The sequence below is a fragment of the Simochromis diagramma genome, unplaced genomic scaffold, assembly GCF_900408965.1.
Source record: "Simochromis diagramma unplaced genomic scaffold, fSimDia1.1 OVJJ01000091.1, whole genome shotgun sequence".
NCBI lineage: Eukaryota > Metazoa > Chordata > Actinopteri > Cichliformes > Cichlidae > Simochromis > Simochromis diagramma.
In genome coordinates, this window is record NW_024386901.1 from 2,444,678 (window position 1) to 2,468,211 (window position 23,534).

The 23,534-nt window shown below is 40.6% G+C and overlaps 1 protein-coding gene across 1 annotated transcript in view; it reads right to left on the reverse strand.

The window, feature by feature from the left end:
- Positions 1–1,871: 1,871 nt before the first annotated feature.
- pdia5 (protein disulfide isomerase family A, member 5) overlaps positions 1,872–23,534 on the reverse strand; it is an 80,707-nt gene continuing 59,044 nt past the window's right edge. The window contains exons 12-17 of the mRNA XM_040034789.1: positions 20,692–20,762; positions 19,844–20,007; positions 19,269–19,399; positions 15,654–15,724; positions 5,611–5,745; positions 1,872–3,391 (exon numbers count right to left, since the gene is read on the reverse strand). Of these exons, the coding sequence (XP_039890723.1) occupies positions 3,311–3,391; positions 5,611–5,745; positions 15,654–15,724; positions 19,269–19,399; positions 19,844–20,007; positions 20,692–20,762 (653 nt within the window). The 3' untranslated portion in view covers positions 1,872–3,310. The remainder of the gene's footprint in view (positions 3,392–5,610; positions 5,746–15,653; positions 15,725–19,268; positions 19,400–19,843; positions 20,008–20,691; positions 20,763–23,534) is intronic.

A 23,534-nucleotide genomic window follows, 5' to 3' on the forward strand; every position in this document is an offset into this window, starting at 1 on the left:
AATAACAGTCATCCTCTCCACAATATTTTGGTGGCTCGGTGTCGTCTTCTTGCACTGTGCTGCAGCACAGAACATTGTAGAAGACACTTTGATCCCACTGCAGTGAGATTTTAGAAATTTGTTAACACAAAAGACTGATGACCTGGTTCATCACTCTACCTTCCAATACTGTTACAACCATTGGCTTTTTTCTGCTGTTTTTAGGCATTTATTTGTTTTATTTGGAATATTGTGCAAAAGTCTTAAACCACCCCTAATTTCTTACCCTTTTGCTTCAATGAGTGAGTGTCTCATCATTTTTTAAAGTGGTCTTTAGCAACAGATCTCCAGATTCTCTTTCAGTTTTTCACTGGAAATTGGCTGCTTTTCCACTTATTTTTAGTCCAGTCCTTGAACCCAACCGTTTTTAATGGGATATTCTTTTGTTTGTTAAGTCACTTCACACTGACCTATGAATAATCATCACTTGCCTCAGTATTACTGAAGCAGTGTAAGATTATGTTGGCAGAGAACAGAACAAAAGTCAGCCAACATCCAAAGAACAGCTTTGAATATCCTTCAAAAAAACCTGGAGAAGTATTCCTGAAAACTACTTAAAGAAATGACAAAAAAAGCCGACTAAGATTTCAGATGAGTTGAAGAATAAAGGTGATCATACCAAATTGCTGAACCCATTTCACCAATTTCCTAGAATAATATAAAGAAATAAGTACTGTAGCTGGAGATTTTTGCAGTTTGACACCAAAATTTCCCCGAGGAGATGAATAAATTATTACTTCTTATTAATATTATTATTATATAAACAAAGTTGAAAGCCTTTTTGGAAATGTTTGGCTTTATTTTTCTTTTCTTTACTGCAAGAATTGAACGTGTACATATGGCTGGACACAGAAAAGTGAAAAAGAAAAAAATCAAAGGCAACAATGACTTCTTGGCATAACTGTGAAAAAAGTCCAACATAACACGGATACCTTTGGGATAAGGAATAAAGTCTTTCTATTATTCAACTAACGCATGATGTCAGTATGGAAACTGCCAAACACAAACAAATGTTCAGAGTAATCAAAGGTAATGACTTCTCATTGAGAGAAGAATGAACACGTAATTACGACGATATGTCACGTAACTGTTTAAAGCACTTTTTTCAAAATGCTCTTGCATATGGTGAAATGATAGTAATCACATTGAACACCGTGTGCCGGGCGACAGTCTGAACACTTGAAACGGTTTCATACGCAAAGAATCCCCAAAAAAGAAAACAATGGTTCACTGACAAACATCTTATTCAGCACAAGCTGTTGTGACAGAAGACAGGAAGAAGGACAATTCAGGTGTGTTGTGTTTTATCCTTGGTGACTTAAGGATCGAAAATTATTCAGCTGGAATGATAAATTACAAAGCAAACTAGTTCCCTTTGACTGTGTTTTGCTATCCCTGAGAACCTTATTCATAATGAAAGAAACCAAAGTCTTGAATAATAAAACACAAGTTCAGCTACAGATAAGACTTTAAATATTTATAGAGGCCGAAGCAAGGGAGCTAAAAAAAAAAAAAAAAGAAAAAAAGAAAAAAAAAGAAATACAAAATTATGGAAGAAAGAAAAAAAAAAAACGTATCACAGAAGGTAATGACTCTGGCCCCCGAATTGATGGTGTTATGCTGCGAGAACTGGAAGAGGCTCTGGAGACTTTACTTAACAGTTAATTATTCCTTGGGCGTCTCGTGAAGTCATCCGTTTTAAATATGAAGGAAAGCATGGGAGAGCACTATCCAAGCTGACTGAAGCCGAACCATTCCAGGCCGAGGCGCGGCAGGTAGACGCGCACTCAGAAGAAGGGAAACGGGAAAGATTTCGGAAAGCCGTCTTTTGCGCTCGACTCCTCTGTGAGTTTCAGTTAAACAGGAAGCAGCAGAAACACCAGTGATGAAAGAGATTGGTTACAGACAAACACACACAAAAAAACTGAATGCCCAAAGTGTAAATCAGAGGTCTGAGATATTCCAGTAGAGTGTGAATACAGAGGGGATTTGTGGGATATTGAGCGGAATCTGTGATTACTTCAGTGGACGGAGGTAAGACTCATCTTTTGGATGTTTGTTGATCACATAGACTATTCAGACACCAGATGTGAGCATCTCCCATGCTTCTGTCAATGAACTCGCCCATTATTAACAATTAATGAAGGAGCAAGAGGTAAAGTCACTCCAGCTGTGAATGATAAGATTAATAATAAGATTTGGAAAAGTATGAACTGTGAAACTCTGAAGGGCAGCTTGCAGTAATATTTGGCATTTCATGTTCTGTTGTGTTCCCTTTCCCCCCCCACCCTCATTCTCCTTTACTTGGTCATTTCATGAGAGAGTTACAAGGGCACCAGGCCTCTGAATCTCTTCCACTTATTATATTTCTGCAATTCCAGACATTTTATATTTTTATATCTGTAAGGCCACAGTTTGGGGGCAAACAAAAACTCCTTTCTAAAAGCAAAAATCAATCATGATAGTGCACATCCACACAGAATACTGATCCTTTAGCTGTGATTTCACCAATTTAACAAACCTACACTACTCACTGGAGCACCTCACATTTTACTGTACACGCTTTAGGTTCTTTTCTTTTTTTTTTTTTTTTTTTTTAGTGGTGGTGTTAAAATGCCGTTACTTTCCAAATGATGTGAAAAAATAATCAATATTTCAAATTGTTCTGCAGACGTGAAGGTTCTGTACAACAACAAGAACAAGAAGAACAAACAAAAAAAGAAAAAGCTAAAAAAAAAAAAAACCCCAAATCACTGAAACCAAAAGGTGTATGTCAATAATCAGCATTTGTCTCTTTTAGAGACAGAACAGGGTTGATGGGGCTGGATTAGGACCCATTGGGACAGTGCAACCTCCACCGTTAGATACTGATGCCCACCACCGGTCCACCACCATGGTGGTCTGACAGTCACACAAACCCCTGCAGAGCTAAGCATGGGGCAGTATTGCATAGATACAGTATAGGGTGTAGCTTTTCACATATTCAGTCACAGTGGTTGGGCAAAAACAAGAAAACCTTTTCTTTTTTTCCTCGTCTGTGTATTTTCTTCCCATCAGAACATCCGTGAAAAACACGAGTCTCAAGTGGTTGGTCTGACAGCAAGTACTCTGGTATTATTACAAACGGAGTCACCACGGTATAAAAAAATAGCCTTTCGCTGAGGTTGTCGAGTCTCCCCCGTCAGTGCTGAAAGGGCCCTTTGCCAGTCTCAAGGGTCACAGTGCATTGCCCCCCACCCCACGCCGCCCCCCCACTCCCCGCATGCTTCTCTCAGAGCTCCTCCTTCCGCTTGACAACCTTCTCCTGGTCGCGTCCTCTTAAGCTGCGCATGAAACCCGTGAAGCCTGCCTCCTGTGAAGACAAGGAAAGTAGCAATCACCACAGCATATTTCTCAACTTGAAGCAAGTTCTCAGCCAGTCCTGTGGATAAACCTCATCTTCACCTGATGGTGAGGGGGAGGACAAAATGTAAATACCACCACTGTGCTTGAGGTCAGGCTGCACAGTGTTTTCTGCTGCTGCCCGCAGATAATTCTCCACGTACGGTTGAGTTGAGCTGGACTGAGCTCTGAACCATTTGATGCTATAAATAATTCAGTTGACACATGATTTCAGGCCAAGAATGGCAGTCTGTCCACAGGCAGGGGGAGGGAGGCAAGGTGTGGAAAAAGTAAAGCCAACCCACCCCCCCGTCACTGAACAACATCTCGGAGGTCGTTTCTGACACAGGGAGAAGAACTGCAACAGCTGGAGTGAAGAAATAACAGCATTAATGATACATCTTTTTCTCCTCTACTTTCAATCCTGTTCTAATTTCTGAACCAGCTGAACTATCTAAATCACGCATCTCAAACACAAGGCCTGAGGGTCAGAATCGACTCTGCAGACTCCAATCCAGCCGACCAGACGTCTGTGAGAAATGCAAAGTGAGCGAGTGAACAGATTTTTATTTCAAGATTAACAGCTTTTCCTATTGATACCCCCATCCCTTCTTTACATACTACACCAAAGTAATTAAGTAGTGGATAAACAGTTAAATGACTATCTGCTATAGAAATGTCAGTTTTTAAACAGCGAGTCCAAAAGAAAAAAAAAAAAAAAAAAAAAATGGGTATTTTCTATAAATTGTACTTTGACCTTATCTCCAGTTTTACGCATTTATCATGCAAATATGTTATTATCTAGTGTCACTGTTCCAGCTTGCTTAACATTAACGTGGGCTGCATGTGGTCCACAATGTAAAATTCGACATCCCTGATCTAAATGCAGTCTCAGAAATAGTTTGTGATCTGAGATTTTCCATATTTCTGCACACATGTGAACCTAATACATAACCTCAGTAAACACATCACTTTGAGAAGGAGATAAACAGAATCTAAGTTGGTCACTTAAGTTAAAATGTTAGATTTGGTCATTTACATATTGAGAATAATCATCTAATATTAAATGTATGTGACCTCTAGGATTAATCTGAATGGGATATTTGGGTGTTTTCTATCGATGGGATGACGAGGATTACAAATCAACCATGACTGAGATTTGAGTCGGGTGTGTTTTTATTTAAAGAGCGCTCGTTATGACACGTTTGAGGACACAAATCAAGAATAAAGGAGATTTCTGAAGACCTCAGAAAGCAGTTGTTAATACGCGTGATGGTGGAAAAGATTACAGAACCATCTCTAAAGAGTTACGGCACACAACAAAATTGTTGACCTTTTAAGAACAGTAGGGCAATAAATAAGAGTAAAAGTAAGGTGTGAGACAGGGAACAGCTTTTCTAACATTTGCTAATGTTAATCAATCAATCAATCTTTATTTATAAAGCACTTTTCATACAAAAAAAAAAAAAAATGTAGCACAAAGTGCTTTACATAGTTAAAAGCAGCCCACCCCACCCTCCAACTCACTCCCCACACTCTCATTAACATAAATGTGAATACACACATATCCGCCCCCCCCCACCCACACACACACGCGCACACTTAATCCTCCTGAATCCACTATGGAGGGATTCAGCATGAGAACTCGATCCCAACTGCAAACACTGTGGGGATGGGAACATTATGGATTGGGCCTGTTTAGCCGCATCTGGGCCAGGACAGCTCATCATCATTGATGGAGCAATCGATTCTGAAAATTATCAGCAGATTCTAAGGAGAAACGTCAGGACGTGCGACACGCACACTGATAGCATCTTGGGATGACGAAGCCAAAGTCCTGACTCAGGCCAACAGAAATGCTGAGGGATCTGAGGTACGTAGCTCATCCAACAGTTTAATGCATTCTGCATGAAAGAATAAATTCCTTCAAGATGGTGTGCAGGACAGATGGACGGTATTCATCTGCTGTTGTAACAAATGCTTCTCATCTATCTCTCAGGACATCTGTGGAATATGATATTTTAGCACATATTAAAAACAAAGTTCACAACCTTCTCCCTCCAACTGTAATCCACACAATTGTTGGCGGTTATTGGTTTCTCTGATAATTGGGTACTTTTTACCCCCCTATGCAGATCATCACTGAACATTCATTCACTGCAATATCATAAACCGCCTCCAATCACTTACCCCTCGATCTCCATTGTACTTCTCCACAAACTTGCCATAGTTGTAGTAGTTGAATGTTGGGTAGCCCTCCACCCCTTCCTGCTTGCAAAGCTCGTGGTTCTGTCCTTTAGTGCAGTCCACAGCTGCGTACACGATCTGAAACAGGCAATTGCGCATTCACTTTCAATGCGCATAATAAAACATGCTTTAAATTCACAAGATTTTAAAGGCGCTTGGCACCCTGCCGTATCAGATGAGGCGCTTGGGACTGTGCCTTAATTAGATGAGTGTGTAAATAATCTGAAAATATTATTTTTTTGTCGTAAAAAGTTTTCTCCAACTAACAGACCCATTTCACAGCACCCATTCTGACATAAAATAGCAAGGAAACACAGACGTGACCAAACACATTAACTGAGGCTCCGTGCTTATATACAACGGAGGCTTCATTAATTTGATTTGTAACACCTGATTCTTCTTTCTATTTTCTGTCAAACGGCTGCTGTGTAATAAGCTTGTTAAAAAAACAAAAACAAAACTTCCTACCGAGACATAATTAGTACATAAGAATACATAAACTTCTCAGAAAATCTCCTTTTGAGCTACATTCGAGGAAACTTTACTGTAATATGAATTTCAAAAACTGCAGTCATTATCTTTAATAGTTAATAGGTTTAACGCAGACATTCATTAAACAGACAAGGTAGTTTATGTGTTACTTCTATTATTCCTGGTGCATTCTTCCCATTTATTGTTATTTTATTATCACTATGACAATTATTTGAATTCGCACGATGCATTTCCATTTTATGGCCAGTTAGCTTTTGTTTCAGTGGATCTTAAGAACTCGGTATATTTTCAGATGAAACAAACTTTATCACAAGTCTGTACATTGCTACTATTAAAAAGTATATAGGTGAAGAATATTACAGGAATGCAAATGAGGACACAGCTACAGCACTACTGTGCCAACTCTCATTTCTTTGTATTTGCTAGGAAATAAGGAAACAGGTGAAGCAATTTATTGAGACGTGTGTAAACATAAACAGATTGAAGAAAAACTAATTCTGTACAGTTCTAATGAGCTTGACGGTCAGTATTTGATATGCTCCCCTTTATTCTTCAACACAGCCTGTTCCTGACGACCTTGACCTGCATATTGATAATAATTTGAACCAATAATTTCAAATTTGATTTATCACTGCATAAGATGTGTTACTTCTGATTTTCAGTCCAGTTCTCGTGTAATTTGCCACGCCTCAACCTTTTCTCCCCATTTCCCTTTCTTATAAATGGCTTCTTGAGAGCTAAACTTCCACTGAGACCATTTCTGATGAGGGTTCAAGTGAGCAGTGGATGCATCTCTCAAGTCCTGTGTCAGGTCTTTGCTGGATTTCCCCCCCTGCCAGCCATCCAGCTATCCACACATCTTACTCAGGGGTGTGGGTGAGCTGGAACCTACCCCAGCTGTCAAAGGGCGACAGATCACCCATCTATCGTAGGGCTAACAGAAAGAAATACCAATATGTCTTTGGACTGGGAGGAAAGTTTACCTGGAGAAAACCCATACCAGCATGGGGAGAACATGTAAACTTCACACAGAAAGGCCCCAGCCAACCACTTCACTTTACGACGGCTTTGTCAGTTTTCTTAAGGACACACTGCACAACATGCTGAAACACACCAGATTTTAACCTGATAGCCTTTTGAGATTCCCCTTGTTGAAAATACTATTTTATGTCTATCAAATTGTTATCTTTGGCATTCTTCTTAGTTTCAGCTAATGAAATAGAAACAAAATTACCACAGGCTGATAGTAACAGAGTGCCAAAAGATACAATGTATGTAAAACATTGTATACAGTGTAATGTACAGATGTAATGTAGACAAACACTGGTTAGGTTCATTTTTGTGTTTCATTGATTCATAGGTCAGATGTAAGTGACTTATAGAACTAAAAACAATCCTCTGAAAATGGTCAAGTTCAAGAACTCGTCTGAAAATAAGTGAAAAAGCAGCCAATGTCTAAATAAAAACTTTGAAAGACCTACTGCTCAAGACTACTTTAAAAATATCAAGACGGTCTGGCTGCTTGGAAGCAAAATACAAAGAAATGAGGGACGGATTAAAACTTTTACACAACATTATATTTTGAGGTGCTTGGGACATGCACAAGACTCAACACGGTCCCCATTTCTTAAATTATGACCACTAAATGATGGTTTCAAGCTATAACTACAGATAAGTTTGGCAAAGGCATGGCATAATGTAAAATATGTAATAAAGAGTGTGAAGGAATTTAATAAGTGGGCCCCCAAAGAGTCGTGCCATTATCTGACTCAGTGTGAAAATGCTTAGCATTAGCATGCTAAGCTAATTAGCATGACAATAGATCAGCTCATCCTTGAGTTGACAATGACAAGATCATCATATTCACAAGAAGGGAAGGGCCATGAGGGTCACGGTGACCATGACCTTTAAGCACAATAATGTATCATATTCATGGTGATGGCTGGCTGGCTGGATTGGGGGGGGGCGCGGCATTGAGAAAACATAATGCCTTAGGCTACAGCTGTCACCGGCATGGAGGCATAAAAGTGACTTACGCATTGGTCTGTTTATGTGGGTGGTACAAAAAAAAAAAAAAAAAAAAAGCCCCCCAACAACAATCAGCGAGCATAAAAACAACAAGCGAGATTTATGTTGCGTGGCTGTTGCATCGATTAGTGACAAGCTGTCCCAATGAGGCGTAAATGCTGCCTCACTGATACATGGCTCACTTAGCATGTCCTTTTGGACAGCAGAAATGTCACCCTCTCTCAGGGTGCTGAGTGCTCCACATTGAACTTGTCACCATCAAATAATCGCTCGCTGTCTGTCTGCCCGAGCCAAACGTGGAAATGACAGACATGCTGCGGAAGGAGAAATATTTGACACTTACGCCGCACCGCAAACGACTCGAAAACTTTCTTGTCCTAATTACAAGACACATGCACCTTGTTTTGTATGCAAATATAAATACTCAAGTGACAGAAAATCTGCATAATTGCCAACAAATCGCTAAAATGGGTACAATGCAGCAGAATGTCGACTTCATCTGCATCAACAGAATAGACACGGGCAAACAAAAAAGCGAAGATAGGGAGCAAATGGAGCGCATATGACAGAAGAGAGCCTATAAAGGGATATTTTTCTCTGGTCTGTTAATCAAGTGTATTAAGCTGTTCTTCACTGTGCTCCCACAACAAGAGTATTTCATGGACTTGCAAGCTGTGCATATTCAGCAAGAGTGAGGTGCATCACCTTTGGAGAGGCACAATAGTCAACAGAAATTAAGGTGAAAACACCAAAAATTACCCTCTTCTTTGTATACCTGGGCAATTTACCACAAGATCTTAAGCACTATGTGTTTTTCTTTTTTTAATTGTGAAATCTTTAACCACCTTTAAGTTAGGGCAATTTGAGATACATAGAGAGTGCTTTAAGCAGCAGCAGCATTAGAGATGGCACTGTAGCTGCAATGAGGGGTATAATGTAACTACAGGCTCCCTCCAAATGCTCATCCCTGTGCAATCAATCAGAGTTGCCGTGAATTGACAGGAGAAAATGAAGTCGTAGAGCTGTTGTTCTTCAAAAGGTCCTCAGCCAATTCCGTTATTGATTCATCTTCAAGTGACAGAGGACCCCACATCATATTATTGACTGGATAGTGAAATTTTAGGGGGCAGCATATTACCATTTGGCCTAGTATCTCTACCAGCGTCAAACCGAGGAACAAAGAGGTACAGCTACACTCAGCTACCTCTGTTCTAACAACAAAGTACCTGTGCTTGTAATATCTAACATGGATCTGCATACGCTGGACTGAAACCACCTCAAGGAATACATTAGCTCATATTAAAGAGTGACACAGCACTGAAGGGGTTACTGTAACACACCACGTCTTTGATTTATTGTAGCTGCAACACAAGCATCAACTGAGTAATGGGGACTGGCAATAGCACTTTTATTTACATTGTACATTTTATTACACGTAAACTCAGTATGATTAATATAAAATATAAAAACATAAACACCTATAAAAGGTCTTCTCTGCCTTATGGTAATAAAAAACAAATTTTACAAAGAACTAATATACAAGTTACTACAGCTGTGCACACACTGGAGGTGTTTTGCAGTGACGTGGCAGCTACAGACCACAGACAGTGAATGACTTCAATGAGGAGTGACTGAAGGGACTACCAATGAGAGTGAAGAATATTGTTCATTGACATATGAACGTTCAAAATACATGAAAAGCTGAAAGGTGTGTTGGGTTAACTAAATATTGTGTAAAGTACAAATCACAGTGATTCAGTGGTCATTAAAATGTGCTTGGAATTTGCAAACCATCACATAAATCCTGACACATTGCTCTCCCCTACATAAGCTGCCTTAATTGGTTAAAGGTATCTCTATGGAAGCCAATTTCGACTTATTAACTTGAAATTTCAAGTTAGCGCTGCCAATCTGTAATCTACGGGAATGACGTCATTTCCTTGTTACCTGGAAGCTGAAGCCCTCAGCTACAAATGCTACAGCTAAGCTACCAGTATTACACCCAGTCATGAATGCACAAATTGCTGATTATTTTCAGCGTGACTTCACAAATGATGAAATCCTTGTGTTATTAGCTGAATCAATCACATATCAGCAAATGTACTCTCGAAAGCGCCAATTTCTTGCGATCTGGTTTTGAGTGTGCATTCTCCTGCGCCATATCCTTCCGGGTAATAAGAAATTTCGAGTTATTGATACTTTTTTTTTTAAGTGATGGAAACAGGCTTTCATAGGTATCAGTATCAGCAATTCTCCTGTATTTACTTCTGACTGGGTTATAGACTAATAATAAGCAGAAAACTAGTGAATTAACATAGCAAGAGAACAAGGCATTGAACTTAACAAAGTGTTCAAAAGATGAAACAAATTTCCTGCAGATAAATACAGAAAAAAAAAAAAAAAAAACACAAAAGCCAAACTCATTCCCCGTTGTTGCTCGAGCATTGCATCACATCTCCACACATTACCACCACCTGTTGGTGACTGAAAGAGGTTGACATCATTGGTAGTTTGTGTAGATTGGAGCATATACAGCTCCTCATTGATGTGCGCAGAACCCCTAACAGGGAGCCATGCATACAAAAACAACTGCAAAGCGGCAGCAGAGGTCAAAAGCTCCACGGGGAAATCTTGATTTCTGCAGTGCTGTGGTCAAGATGAACCAGTGTGCTTCTCTATGATTTTACCAGTACAGTAGCAGCCACAGGGTAGGTTATATTAAGCAAATCCTTAAATTCCCTAATGAAACTGTGTTCTCATCGCAGTGCTGTTCCAGCCCATGTGCACCTTTAACGCTGGTATTGATTGGAATTTGGAGAAAAGACAGAACAGCATGGAACAAACCCTGTACACGGCTCCCATGCTGATATACAGCAGAATGTGGAGTTTTAATTGTTTGTGTCTTCAAAGCTTGCAGCTAAGCCCGTGTTAGTCTTTGGTAAATGAGGCAAGGGCAGTTAATAGACTGTGATCAACACCGGTCTGGCATAATACACTGGGGCTTGTCTTGATAAACAGAGAGAACTGCCAAGTAAACACAAGTACCCACTATGCAGATTTAGTCCTGTTCAAACAAAACTTCAAATCTCCTCTGGCCACTGGGGGAACGACAAGAGGGAAATACATCTTAAAACTGTGCATCTGTGTGACTTCCACACGAATGCAGGTCCCCTGATTATGCAGCTTGTGCTAGTTTCATCATAACCTCGAAACTCAAGGTATGGTTTAAAGCAACTTAAAGTGGATTTGTTATGTTCATATCCTGCTTTGCTAAATCAGTCTTCCAATGGACCTGAGTGCAGCTCCAACTGTCTCAATAATGACACTTCAGTCTCTCTTCTTTTAAGGCCACCCTCTTTGTTCTAAATGATGCCCCAAGAAAGTCTGAACTGCAGGTTGGTGTGGCCTGCTGAGCTCCCAGAGATGACAGAATTAAGTCCATCTCTGCCAATGAGACCCAAGAAGCACATACTGTCTCGCTCCACCACATTACACAAGTGCTCGATTGGATTGGGATCTGGTGACTGTGGAAGCCATTTCAGGACAGTGAATTCATTGTCATGGTCAAGAAACCAGTTTGAAATGCTCTGAGCTTTGACATGATTTTTTTTCCTCCCTCTATTTTTCCAATCTTCTGTTGTCAAATTTTAGTGAGCCTGTGCAATCTTTAGCCTCAGTTTCCTGATCTTAGCTAACAGGAGTGGAACTTGGTGTTGTAGGCCATCTACTTTGAACTTTAACAAGGTTAGAACCAGCGTATCTTGTGCATAACTTGATTGTAATGAGTAGTTATTCGAATTTCTATTGCCTTCACCTCAGCTTGATGAAGTCTGGCTATTCTTCTCTGCCCTCTGGAATCAACAACATTCCAGCACATTCCAAAGGTGCTCTATTGGAAGATTGGATCTGGTGACTGTGGAGGCCATTTGACGACAACGAACTCAATGTCAGTTCGCAAAACCAGTTTGAGATGACTTGAGCTTTATAACATGGAGCATTGTCCTGCTGGAAGCAGCAATCAGGAGATGGTTTCACTGTGGTCATAGGGGATGGACATGGTCAGAGACAGTGGTAAATTCATATTCAGGGTCCCCAAATGGACAAGAAGCTATCCACCACACTGTTACATCGTTGCACCACCAGCAGCAGCCTGAACTGTTGATGCAAGGCAGAGAGGACTGATGCTTTCAAATTCAAACCATCTGAATGGTGCATCTGAATGGTGCAGCAGAAACAGACTCATCACACCAAACAACTTTTATCCAGTCTTCTACTGCCGAATTGTAGCCTTTGTTTCCTGTTTTTAGCGGACAGTGGTACTTGGTGCTGCTCTAGCCTACAAAAAACTTTGGCCTTGGTCTCAAGAAGTTTTTTGAGTTACTGTGTTGGTGCCACACATGGTGGGTCATGTTCAGAGTTATTTAAATCACCTTTCTGTGGAGATTCTGATTTGAACTTCAGCAGGTTGTTGTGTCTCCATGTCTTTAGAGATTTACATTAACAAGCAGTTTAACAGGTCAGTCTAGTGAGGTGGCTGGTGAGTGGATATGACAGAAAATAAGAAAAAGTGTGAAGGATCTGCTTTAAGGTTGTGGTCCCAAATACTGAGTCTCATAGTACATTTCTGGCTGTTGCGAAAGTCTTGCTTAAAATATAAAGTAAATATTGTAGTATGTGGTCAGGTTATCAATGTTGTGTGTTTCTTGATGGAAAATTTAAGAATCGTTGTTACCTTACAAGATAAAATCTTACAAGGTGCAAACAAAAAGTTACTGGAATTGAAAAGTAAATGCAAGTGAGGGATCTGAAAACAGCAGCAGACCTCGAAGCAGTTGGGCTAAAGAAGCAGAAAACCTGCATGTAATCTGCCAAGCAACTGCAGATGTAAATGAGCTTCTAGCTAACTAGCTAACTCTGATACAATGCATCAAATGGTAACATTTATGTTATTATACATGATCCTTTTTTCAAAAAAATAAACTCAATTACTAAAAGCAGCAGAAGTGCAAGAAAAGATTAATTTAAACAGATTTATGGCTAAATTTAAATATACATTTTTTAAGGGTTAAATCCATCAACTTTTAAAACCACACAAACCTCTTTTTAAATATTCAGCTCTATTATTTTGGCTTGTCGGGCATTGACCATTCGATCTGACTGAAATTATGGTTATTTATAAATGCACAGATCTACTTCAGTATTTAGAAATGAAGGAAGCGAGTGTGCGTTTCTGCAGAAATGAATAAATGAAATGATGTGTTACAGTTGCAGCTGATATCCAAATTTCCCAAGGAAAAAAAAAAAAAGGTTTAAAGCATTTTCATTTTCATCTGTTGAAGATTAATGTTATTGAGAAATGTTACAAAGAATTGCCTCAGAAAAATAGATGGCTAAGTTGCTGAGGACACCATCTGACATTGATTTAGAAAAATTCCAAACAACTGAGACAGCAACACTGTCCGAGAAATACTGGAACAACAGCTATTCAGCATTAAGCATTTTGATGAGACTTCACAAATGATAAGGCAGCAATTAGATGGGTTTTTTTTGTCACTTCAATCTGATACTTTAGCTTCGAGCGCTGCCTGACACGTGTCCAAAATTCCTGCATGTTTGAAAGGGAGAGAGAGCAAGAGAGTGAGTCACACAGTTGTGGTTTAAGAGGTTTGGAAATAAGCCCTGCAGTCAGAGGGTATTAACAGAAATGAGCAAGAGTGGGAGGGTGTCAGGACATGAGTCCCTGAGGGTAAGTAACGAGAGGGAGTGGGGATGATGGAGGATGAGCGTGAGTGTGTCCTGTTGCCACTACATGAACCTCCATTAACCTCCAAACCCCATGCCTGCAGAAAATTTGATGCAACAGTGTGGTGCTTCATCTAAATGGTCAAACTGGAGTGGACTGGAGTGGAGTGGAGACACTGAACCCTAAGTTACAGCTCCTCTGCTACTGTTGTGAGTGCGCTTGTCAAACACTATGTAAAAACCAACTAAGGTCAAAAGCCTTCTATAGGTGGAAGCCAATTACCAGTTATTCCTGTGTGAGACATGAAAACGATTATTAGGAATGGGGCGAGAAGACTTTTAGCGCTTTGGGGTCCTTAGGGACTAGTAAAAGCGCTATTCAAATACAGGCCATTTACCATTTCAAAGATGTGAATTCTCAAGTTAACGACAATCGAAAGACTTTCTGATAACTTTGCATAAAATATGCAAATGCATTTACTCTGCAAATGCTCGTTCTTTTGTTTTTATAACTAACACCTTTCAAGCTGTAAGAAAATACAAAAAAAGCATCTGTGAAGACTGCAGAGGATAAATTAATGTGAATCATGATGATGTCTGAACATTTCAAACATATTCAGATCTTTAAAGTGCAACTTATGTGGTCCACTTTGGAAAAGAATTCCCAAAATGTGACATATTCCCCCCTCCCCTCCCGATAATACTTAACATGCACTCACCAGACACTTTAGTAGGCACACCGTTCTAGAGCCAGGTGGGATCAGGTTTCATTATCATGTTCAAGTAACTGATTTCAGATGATTTGAGATTTCAGAAAATGCGTGCACTGTGCACATAAACAGATAGATATGATCAGCAACAACACTCAGGCAGGCTGTGGCATCTGGTACTATGTGGCCAAAGGTTTGCAAGGAAAATATCCCATCTGCTTCAAGGTTCAACCAGCTTATCTGACACCAACAACCATGCCACATTCAGAGTCACCTAAATAACCCTCTTTCTCCTCTCTGACGCTTGTTTTACATTTGGTGATTAAATATTTGCATTAATGAGCAGCTGAGCAGGTGTACCTAATGAAGTGGCTGGTGAGTGGATATATTGTGTGTATGTCCAGGGAACGCTTAACACAAACACAATAAATGAAAGAAAGAAAGAAATCATTTCTAACCTAAAGATGGAAAATACAAGCAAACAAACAAGATCTTAATAATTTCACAGTGATAAGCTTTGAGCCTGAGTGTAACTGAATAGAACCTGGAAGAAATTAGATCTAGTAATGACTACAGCCTGTCACGAAAGACTGTAATAAAGCAGACACACAGGATTATGGCCTGTCAAGACCACGGTGGAAATACTTAATTTCATTTTTAATATTTTGTTTCTGCAACATCAGGTCCCTTGTTGGTCTAAATCTGAGTCTTTTGTTCCATTACTTTTAAAATAACTATTTTATTTGTTGTGAAAGACACGATACAGCAAAACAACAAGATAAAAAAAGCAGCTAGAATTTGTTTTATTTGTCTTTTTTAACTTTAGCCTGAACACTGCGCGGAAAGGTTTCAGATCAATATTTATTCAAATCAATACCGATCTTCTAACTGTGAGTCGATTACCTAAAACCGTGATGTTTACTGTAAGCACAGCTCCAGTTAGAGGCATCTTTGCGCCGCCATCAGAGCCAGTAATCACATATCTAAGTGAGTATGTGAAAAAGCAACACGAACCTTGCGATCCTCTTTGAAGAGCTCTGCTGCGGTGGTGAAGTGGGGGACAGCGTTTTTACAGTGTGGACACCCTGGAAAAGAACAAGCAGATGGGCTGTTATCACAACTATATCTATTATCATCATACATTAGCACCGTAAAAAAGAGCTTCATGCCCTAAACGGAGGATTATACCGAAAGACGACACAGAACACATGCAAGTATATACTGCCGGTTACTAACAAGGTCACTTTTATATTATGAGAGACTGTAGATCTATTTATTGGCATCATAAACGCTACCTCCCCGACTCTGTACTCCAACAGCACTCCATATACAGTATGCCAATACCTACAGAGCACATTTATAGACAGCTCTTTTATTTTCTGTAGGTGGAGGCAGGATGATTAACTGTCCACAGAGCTGACCAGGAGGAGGAAGCCTTTCCAACTCTAGCTGCAGTGCATTAATAAAAGAGTGATGACTTTTTGTACTGGGAGACTGTTTGCTGTTCTGACAACTTTTCTTCTCAGTTTCTGCTGAAATGTGACGTTTTCTTAGACCTGCTCATTTGCTTTAATCTTGTTGATAATGTCAAGTATGCAGTCCTTCTTCTGTTAATTAAAAACAACCCTTTGCCCCTTTTGGAAACAAGAAAAGGCAAGGATACCCCTTGTGGTGACAAATAAATTGCGCATGAAGAAGAAAGCAGCTTGGCAGTGGGTGACTAGCTAGACACTTTCATGTGCCGAGTTAGGGTTAAAAGCTAATTAAACCCTGAAGCATAATGAACAATATGCTTAAAAGAATTTGTTACTTTTTGAAGGTCTACATAAGGCTGTGGCAGTTGTCCAATAGACTCGCCAGAGCAAATTCTGATGGTACGTTTGGGACATGAGTTGTCGGCCAACTGCGGACACAGCCCCTACACCCGGCTGAATGATCAGGAGATGTTACGGTTAGCTAAACATCTGAGTCATCTAACTCAATAAATGGATTTTCAGTCACTGAAAAATGATGGGAGAACCTGCTTGAACATGCTTTCCCCCCCAAGGCCATGAATCTTTTGCTGCAACAGTTTTCTGGTTTCAGGCTTTTCATTACAAATATTTGCAAATATGGCTGCAGGGGATGTTTCTCCAATTTGGCCACAAAACTAGAGGTCAGAGAAGGATTTTAGGTAACAAGGCCCGATGGTGTTCCATTTCTTTTCAAAGGTGCTGGACAGGGATAAGAAGCTCTTTTAGACAAAAGCAGCAAAGACCTTTTTCCCCCATGGATGTCACTTGTGTTCAGGTCACAGACTGTATTTCAAAGATGGACGTAGGCGCCATTAGGAAAGCCCTTCTATTAAGGCGTGTAATTTACAAAATAAACATTTTTCTTAATAAATACAATTTCAAAGTAATGACTTAAATTTGAACTTTAAACTCACCCAAAACTATTTGAACTCATCAAATGAACCCGAGGCTCATTTTTCTACAGACTTCTCTATAACTCAGACTTCTTTTGTACCCATGCTTACGATTAGAAAAAATATACAGTACAATAATGTGCAAAAGTCTTGAGCTATCATTTTGTTTTTGTCTTTTGCTTTCAATGAACCAGACTCGCCGGCCGCTTTTTTCAGTCCAGTCAATTTCCACTTTCACAATGGCTTCACTTTTCAGAGCTAGAAGCCAAGTCCATCCTTTATATACAGTTTGATTATTGTCATAATGCAGAAGGAAATCTATCTGGCAAACTGACATCACAAGCAGGAAGAAGAAAATAAAATATCACTATAAGCTGCACTATTAAGATTTCTTTCACATGCTGCAAGTGGACATATCTGACTACGTATGTCCACAGGCATCATAGACACAAACACACACACACGCACGCACGCACGCACACATAACTCTCCCTCCAATTCGATTATATGTCAACTGTGCAAGTACACATTTGCCAACCCTTTCAGAGCAGTCTCCCTAAGAGAGCATTCAGCACCGCTCACAACCCATTTCCTGCTGAATTACCCTTTTAGCTGCAACATTAAATGGCCTTTAAACCTGTAAATGTCCTGTCGCAATTTTGAAACTGGTGTATCAAAAATACAATCGTTGTCTGCGTCTTTCCCTCACAGAAGGAAACAGGAGGCTGATCAGGCAGCTCCCTGGTGCAGCTTAGAGATTGCCTTAAATTAGCAGTTAAACTGAAGAAAGGAACGGGGTTTTGCTCTGCATGGCAAGTACAGGAATTTTTCAGCCTTTATATTTTATGCACTGTACCTTCAGTCATCTAAAAACAGGTAACAAATGACTTTGAGTTGATAATGATTCCTGCAGTTCTCATTTCTTGACTGTACCTGCACATTTATACTCATCTTTCTCATAATTACCATCGCAGACAGAGTGAATCTGAGTGAAATCGAGGGTTGATGAATGCAAAGTAACCGCCCTGTGGATGCGCTGCAACAGCCTGGATTTGAATATCTCCCCTTAGTTCGATGAATCGTGGAAAGTACGGAAGGAAAAAAAAAAAAACAAAAAAACAAAACAAAAAACATTAAACGCGCCAAAGTGTTATGTCTCAAACTGGCCGATCAACAGTATACAGCGGGCCAACAAATGGGTATTCAGTGAATCAGAAAATGCTTTAATTTAACACAGAACGCATGCGAAAGGAGACAAAGATGATGTTCCAGCATTTAATTTTAGTTTAGGGTTCAATTATGCAGATTTGAGGCTAAAGGATAATAGCCCAAGCATCTGCTAAAATTATATCGATTGTTCTGTCTGAAGCGTTTCCAGCCTTGATGTTTTAGAAAGCAGCTGTATCTCATCAAATGCTCCATTAGCACAAGCTCCTTCACTAATAAGACACCAGCGAGCAAGGTGCAGATGGGGCGGACGAGTTGGGAGGGCGGCAGGTTGACGCGGCCTGATGTACATCTGGAGCATCTCTTTGTAGAGGGAAGCACCAAAGGGCCCAGAAGAGGAAGCAGCCTGACTGCTGTGCCCTGTCGCATGCTTTGAAGCCCTCATCAGAAACAAAGGGCAGAAAAAGGGCCAAAAAAACCTCCCTAACAGGGACAGAGGTGCATGTGTGAGTCTGTGTATTGATAATTAGCCTTCCTAATCTGTATTCCTCCTGTGTTTTGCATGAGGACACATATGAAGCGTGTCGAAAACAGAGATTTCTGCCTTTTCTTTCATGGAAGTCCAGTCACTAATCTGTTGTTTGTCTGTTTCTCAGGGCTGAAAATATAAAAAAGGTGGAAAAGTGATTTGTTCATATTTCTTTTAGTAATGTGACTCAGTCTCCCTGTGGCTTAGGTGTGGCTTTTTTATATACTGCCCAATGACGAGGTTTGGCAAGAAGCTCAGAGTTACGTATGCACGCTGGTTGAAGCCCAGGCTACGATCGCACCGAGTTCAAGAGGACGAAGCTGCGATCGCACGCGGCTGCGACAGCTTCACAGACGTTTGATATTTTCATCACAACAGCCCGAGCAGATGAAATACAAGAGCTTGCGAAAGCTGCCGGTTACAGATGAGGCTTTCAGGAGCCATTCCAGATGTTCGTGTAAGAGCTTGCTTCTGATTTTGTTCGCAGATGCTGAAAGGAGTTGATTTTAATATTAAAGACACTTACAGGGAGCGTAGAACATGACCAGAGCGTGCTTTTTCTTCTTCAGAGCCTCTCGGAAATCCTCCGACCCAAGATGGCTGACGCTGGAGGGTTTCTCCTCCCAAGACTGCTCCGGTGGAGGAGGCGCCTGTGGACTGCGGGGGATGAAATAAAGTGAAAATATTACGTGCACTCCAGGGAAGGGGAAATTGCCTCAGATTTACTGTAGTAAAGGTAACATAAATACAGTTTCTACCAAGATTTTTTGTCTTTATTTTGTGGGCCAAGGAATAAATGAATAAAAGCTTACTATGTAACTACCAGTGATATAATGGAACTCACACTGAGTCACACTTTATGTCAGCCCGATATAAAATTATGTCTGCTGACCTGTGATTGCAGACTATGACTTTATGGAGCCTGCAGATGCCACAGCTGGACTGATGTCATTGCAAGTCCATTACGTTTTGACCCTTTCCAAAGATTATTCTCTCACAGTGGGAGGAAGTCTTGAAAAGCCGGTGCTACGGCCAATCAGTGCTTCACTTAACTGCTCAACTTTTGAAGCGATCAAGCTGTCGGTTAAGCGTCAGACTCACTTGTGCATGAACTCGATGATCTTGTCTTTGTTTCGCAGCTGTGGCAGCGTGTACTTCTCTTCACCTTTCTCGAAGTACTTAACCGTTGGGAAACCAGAGATCTTGAAGCGATCCGACACAGCCTTATGCACCGTGGCATCCACTGCTGCCAAAACACCCGGACTCTGCAGACGTTACAAAAGCAGACAGGGCACTGGTAAAATAAGATCTACAGACTAATCTCTTCAATTAGAGGATAAACGGTCACTCAGTCTAGCCTATCTGATGACACCAGCTACATTGGGAAAAAGATTACGCCATCTGTGTATAAAAAAGCACTGCATTAGAAACTTCAGTAACATTAGCAGAAAAACAAGGGGGGGAAAATAATGATACGCTGGGTCTAAAGAGCTCAGGGTGACAGTGGCTCCCGTCCATTCGAATTAGATAATGTGCAGGCTTTTCCCATTGACCTCCAGTGCTGGGCAGAAAGCCACAAGGACAAGGTCCAAGCGCCGGGCCGGGGGGACGTTCACGGGTGAGATAATTGCTACAGTCACCAGGCTACAGTTTTATAGGCCCTGCCCCTGGCTGGGGAGTGTTAGATTACCACTGAGGACAGAATGGGGGGAGAGGAGAGGTGAGTAACACGGCCCACTAATCAGAAACACATCAAAAGCTGGGCTGTTGGACAGGCTGACCAGTGTGTCAAGCTGCAACGGCCAAAAGCCTTAAAGCCAAAAAAGAGGGATTATTATGATCTGCTAATGACACATGACGGTGTGTGCTCAGTAGAGTCTGAGATATGAAGCACACAGGCCTGTAGATATGCATGCTGTAAACAAACAAAGAAAGGTCGAGAGACTTACATCTGCACCCTTGTTGAGTATTTCAGCAGCTTCATCGTACTCTGGCTTCATTTTCTTGCAGTGGCCACACCCTAAAGAGTTCAAAAATGCACATTAGAGGCTGACTGATGGAAGGATTAGACAGCAAATGGAGAAAAAGAAAAATCAACAAAATAACAACATCTGCTAGTGTTTCAGTTTAACCTAGCCCTGAATACGTTTTAAATAATCCCTCAGAAGCGGCTATTTAGATATAAGAATATCTGTATTTTACAGGAACATGTGCTCATTATAATCAAGATAAGGCACAGAGAACAACATTAACCTCCTAGGACCCGGCGTCCACATATGTGGACATCACATTTTGCATTGTCTAGACCAAAATACTCAATTTTGCTCTCCAAGGGCCTGATATCCACCTACGAGGACATTATACTGCCTCTGTTTTATCCAAATTTAAAACGAATATCCTCATATGTGGCTCTCATTTTTCTTAGAAACAAAAATCGGGTAAAAAAAAAAAAAAAAAAAAAAAAAAAAAAAAAATCTGGTGATTCTTTGTTTTTACATTCATCGGGTCCCAATATGCCCAAATATCAAAGAGAAATTAAAAATGCATGCCGTGGAAGAGTTCGGGTCTTAGGAGGTTAAAGGACAATCTAAGTGTGCCATTTAAACATAACTCAAATCAGAACGAAAGGATTTGAAAATAATTTTAAAAATATTAATTAGTTAACATTGTTTTAACTGAAAAAATGGCAACTTTGAGAGGCTGAGTACTTCAGAGGTAAAGACGGGAGCAATTTAAAAGCAATGTTTCACAAAGTGTGCAGATTTTATTGCCTACATCATCAAAATAAATAAATAAAAGATTGAAGGAATTTGGAAAGCTTAATAAGTATTGACTGAGACCTTTGGGCCCTCAGGCAGTGCATTAAACTGATATGGGCTCAGGAACATTTCTGGAAGCAAAGAGTACTACATATCAGCATCTGTGTCACTCCATTTAAAGACACAAACCGTCAGAGTAGCTCACCATCCATAATAGTACTGTATCTGAGATGCAGTACAGAAAAAGTGCTGCGCAATAAAAAAAAGAAAACAAAAGATATCCTGTAGGGACGATGGCTTAACATTTTGTTTTCAAAACTAAAACAGCTGGTCTCCACACAGACCAAGCTTTCTCATTCTTATAGTGTTGCTAAAACAGCAGGTGATGCAACACAGTGGTAAACATACCCCTTTACCTTTATGCCAATCATTATTGATGAATCTATGGCCAGCTAACAAAACCCAGCTTCTTCAACCAGTCAACTAAAACAGTCACATGAATGAGACAAGAACAAGAAATCATCTCTTAAATCTAATCAAAGCATACGCTTACATTTCTCAAGAAACACCTTCAACCCTAGAAGATTGGCTCTGAGCGCGTAATGCTCTGCAGAGATTGCAGAGCATTACGCGCTCAGAGCTGTCTGGGCGAATCAAGCAACCAACCCGTGTAATTCTCTGGTGTCTTGCTGCTTCACCCTGGTTTGCCAGAGGGTGCACGGCTAGCATGCTGAGGGTGAAACTGTAAGCGAGGCAGCAAGAGTATATCGTGTTTGCAAGGAGAGTTAAGTCATATTTGATTGCTTACTACATGTTCCACTCTCAGGGATCTGTGCACAAGGTATAGTTTGAGTGTGTTTGTCTCAGAGTAAGAAAATTGTGGTTACATCCACACTGATGGGTTTTTATTGGGTCTTTTAAAAATGAAAACAAATTAAGTCAAGACAAATATTTTAGCAGAGTCATAAATAATCTGTCTCTACTAAAACAACTTTCTCTACTGAAACTTTCCTCAGAGATTTTGCTCCATGTTGACATGACAGCATCACACAGCTGCTGCAGATTTGTCAGCTGCACATCCATGATGCAAATCTGCAGTTGCAACACATGCCAAAGGCGCTCGTTTAGATAGAGATCTGGTGACTGTGGAGGCTCACCGTTATGTTCAAGCAACACGTTTGAAATGGGGTTTGTCACATGGTGCGTTGTCATGGTGGAAGCGGGAAAGGGATGGACATGGTCAGCAAAGGCACTCAGACTGTGGTGTGACAAGAACGCTCAGTTGGTACTACGAGAATAAAGTTTGCCAAGAAAATAAACCTCACACCCTGACACTGGACAAGCAGCCTAAACTATTGTTACAAGGCAGAATGGATCCATGCATTCATGTCGTTTGGTCATGTTGCAGCAGAAACCAGGACCATCAACCCAGATAATTTGTTTCTGTTTTGGTGAGCCTGTGTGAACCGCAACTACAGTTTCCTGTTGACAGGAGTGGCCCTCGGTCTGGTCTTCTGCTGCTGTAGCCCATCTGCTTCAAGCTGGCACCAACAGCCTCATTTACAATCACTTAACCTCTTGAGCCCCAACACTCCCAGATACAGGGGCAAAAGGCAGGAGATCGGTTAGGCGTTTGGGCTTAAGAGGTTGAATCATCCTTTTCTTCTTTTCTGATGCTCAGTTTGAACTTCAGCCACTTCATTTCGGCATGTCTAAACACACAGATGCTGCCATGTAATTGGCTGACAGGCAGTTGAGCAGGTGCACCAAATGAAATGGCTGTATACAGAGAGGAAGAACACAAGTGCGTCGTTCCTGCTCGGAATTTGGAACAAGTGTTGCATAAGGGCTATAAAGGTACATCTTTCCCTGGACTGACGATTAGATGGGAGAAAATATGGCAAAATCTATTACAAAAGGAAGCCGTGGCAATGGGGGGGGGAAAAAAAAAAAAAAAAAAAGATTACCCACATGAGAAAAACAGTACCACAAAGCTATGTGAGCTTAGTTATAATGTTTTGGCAATATGTTGT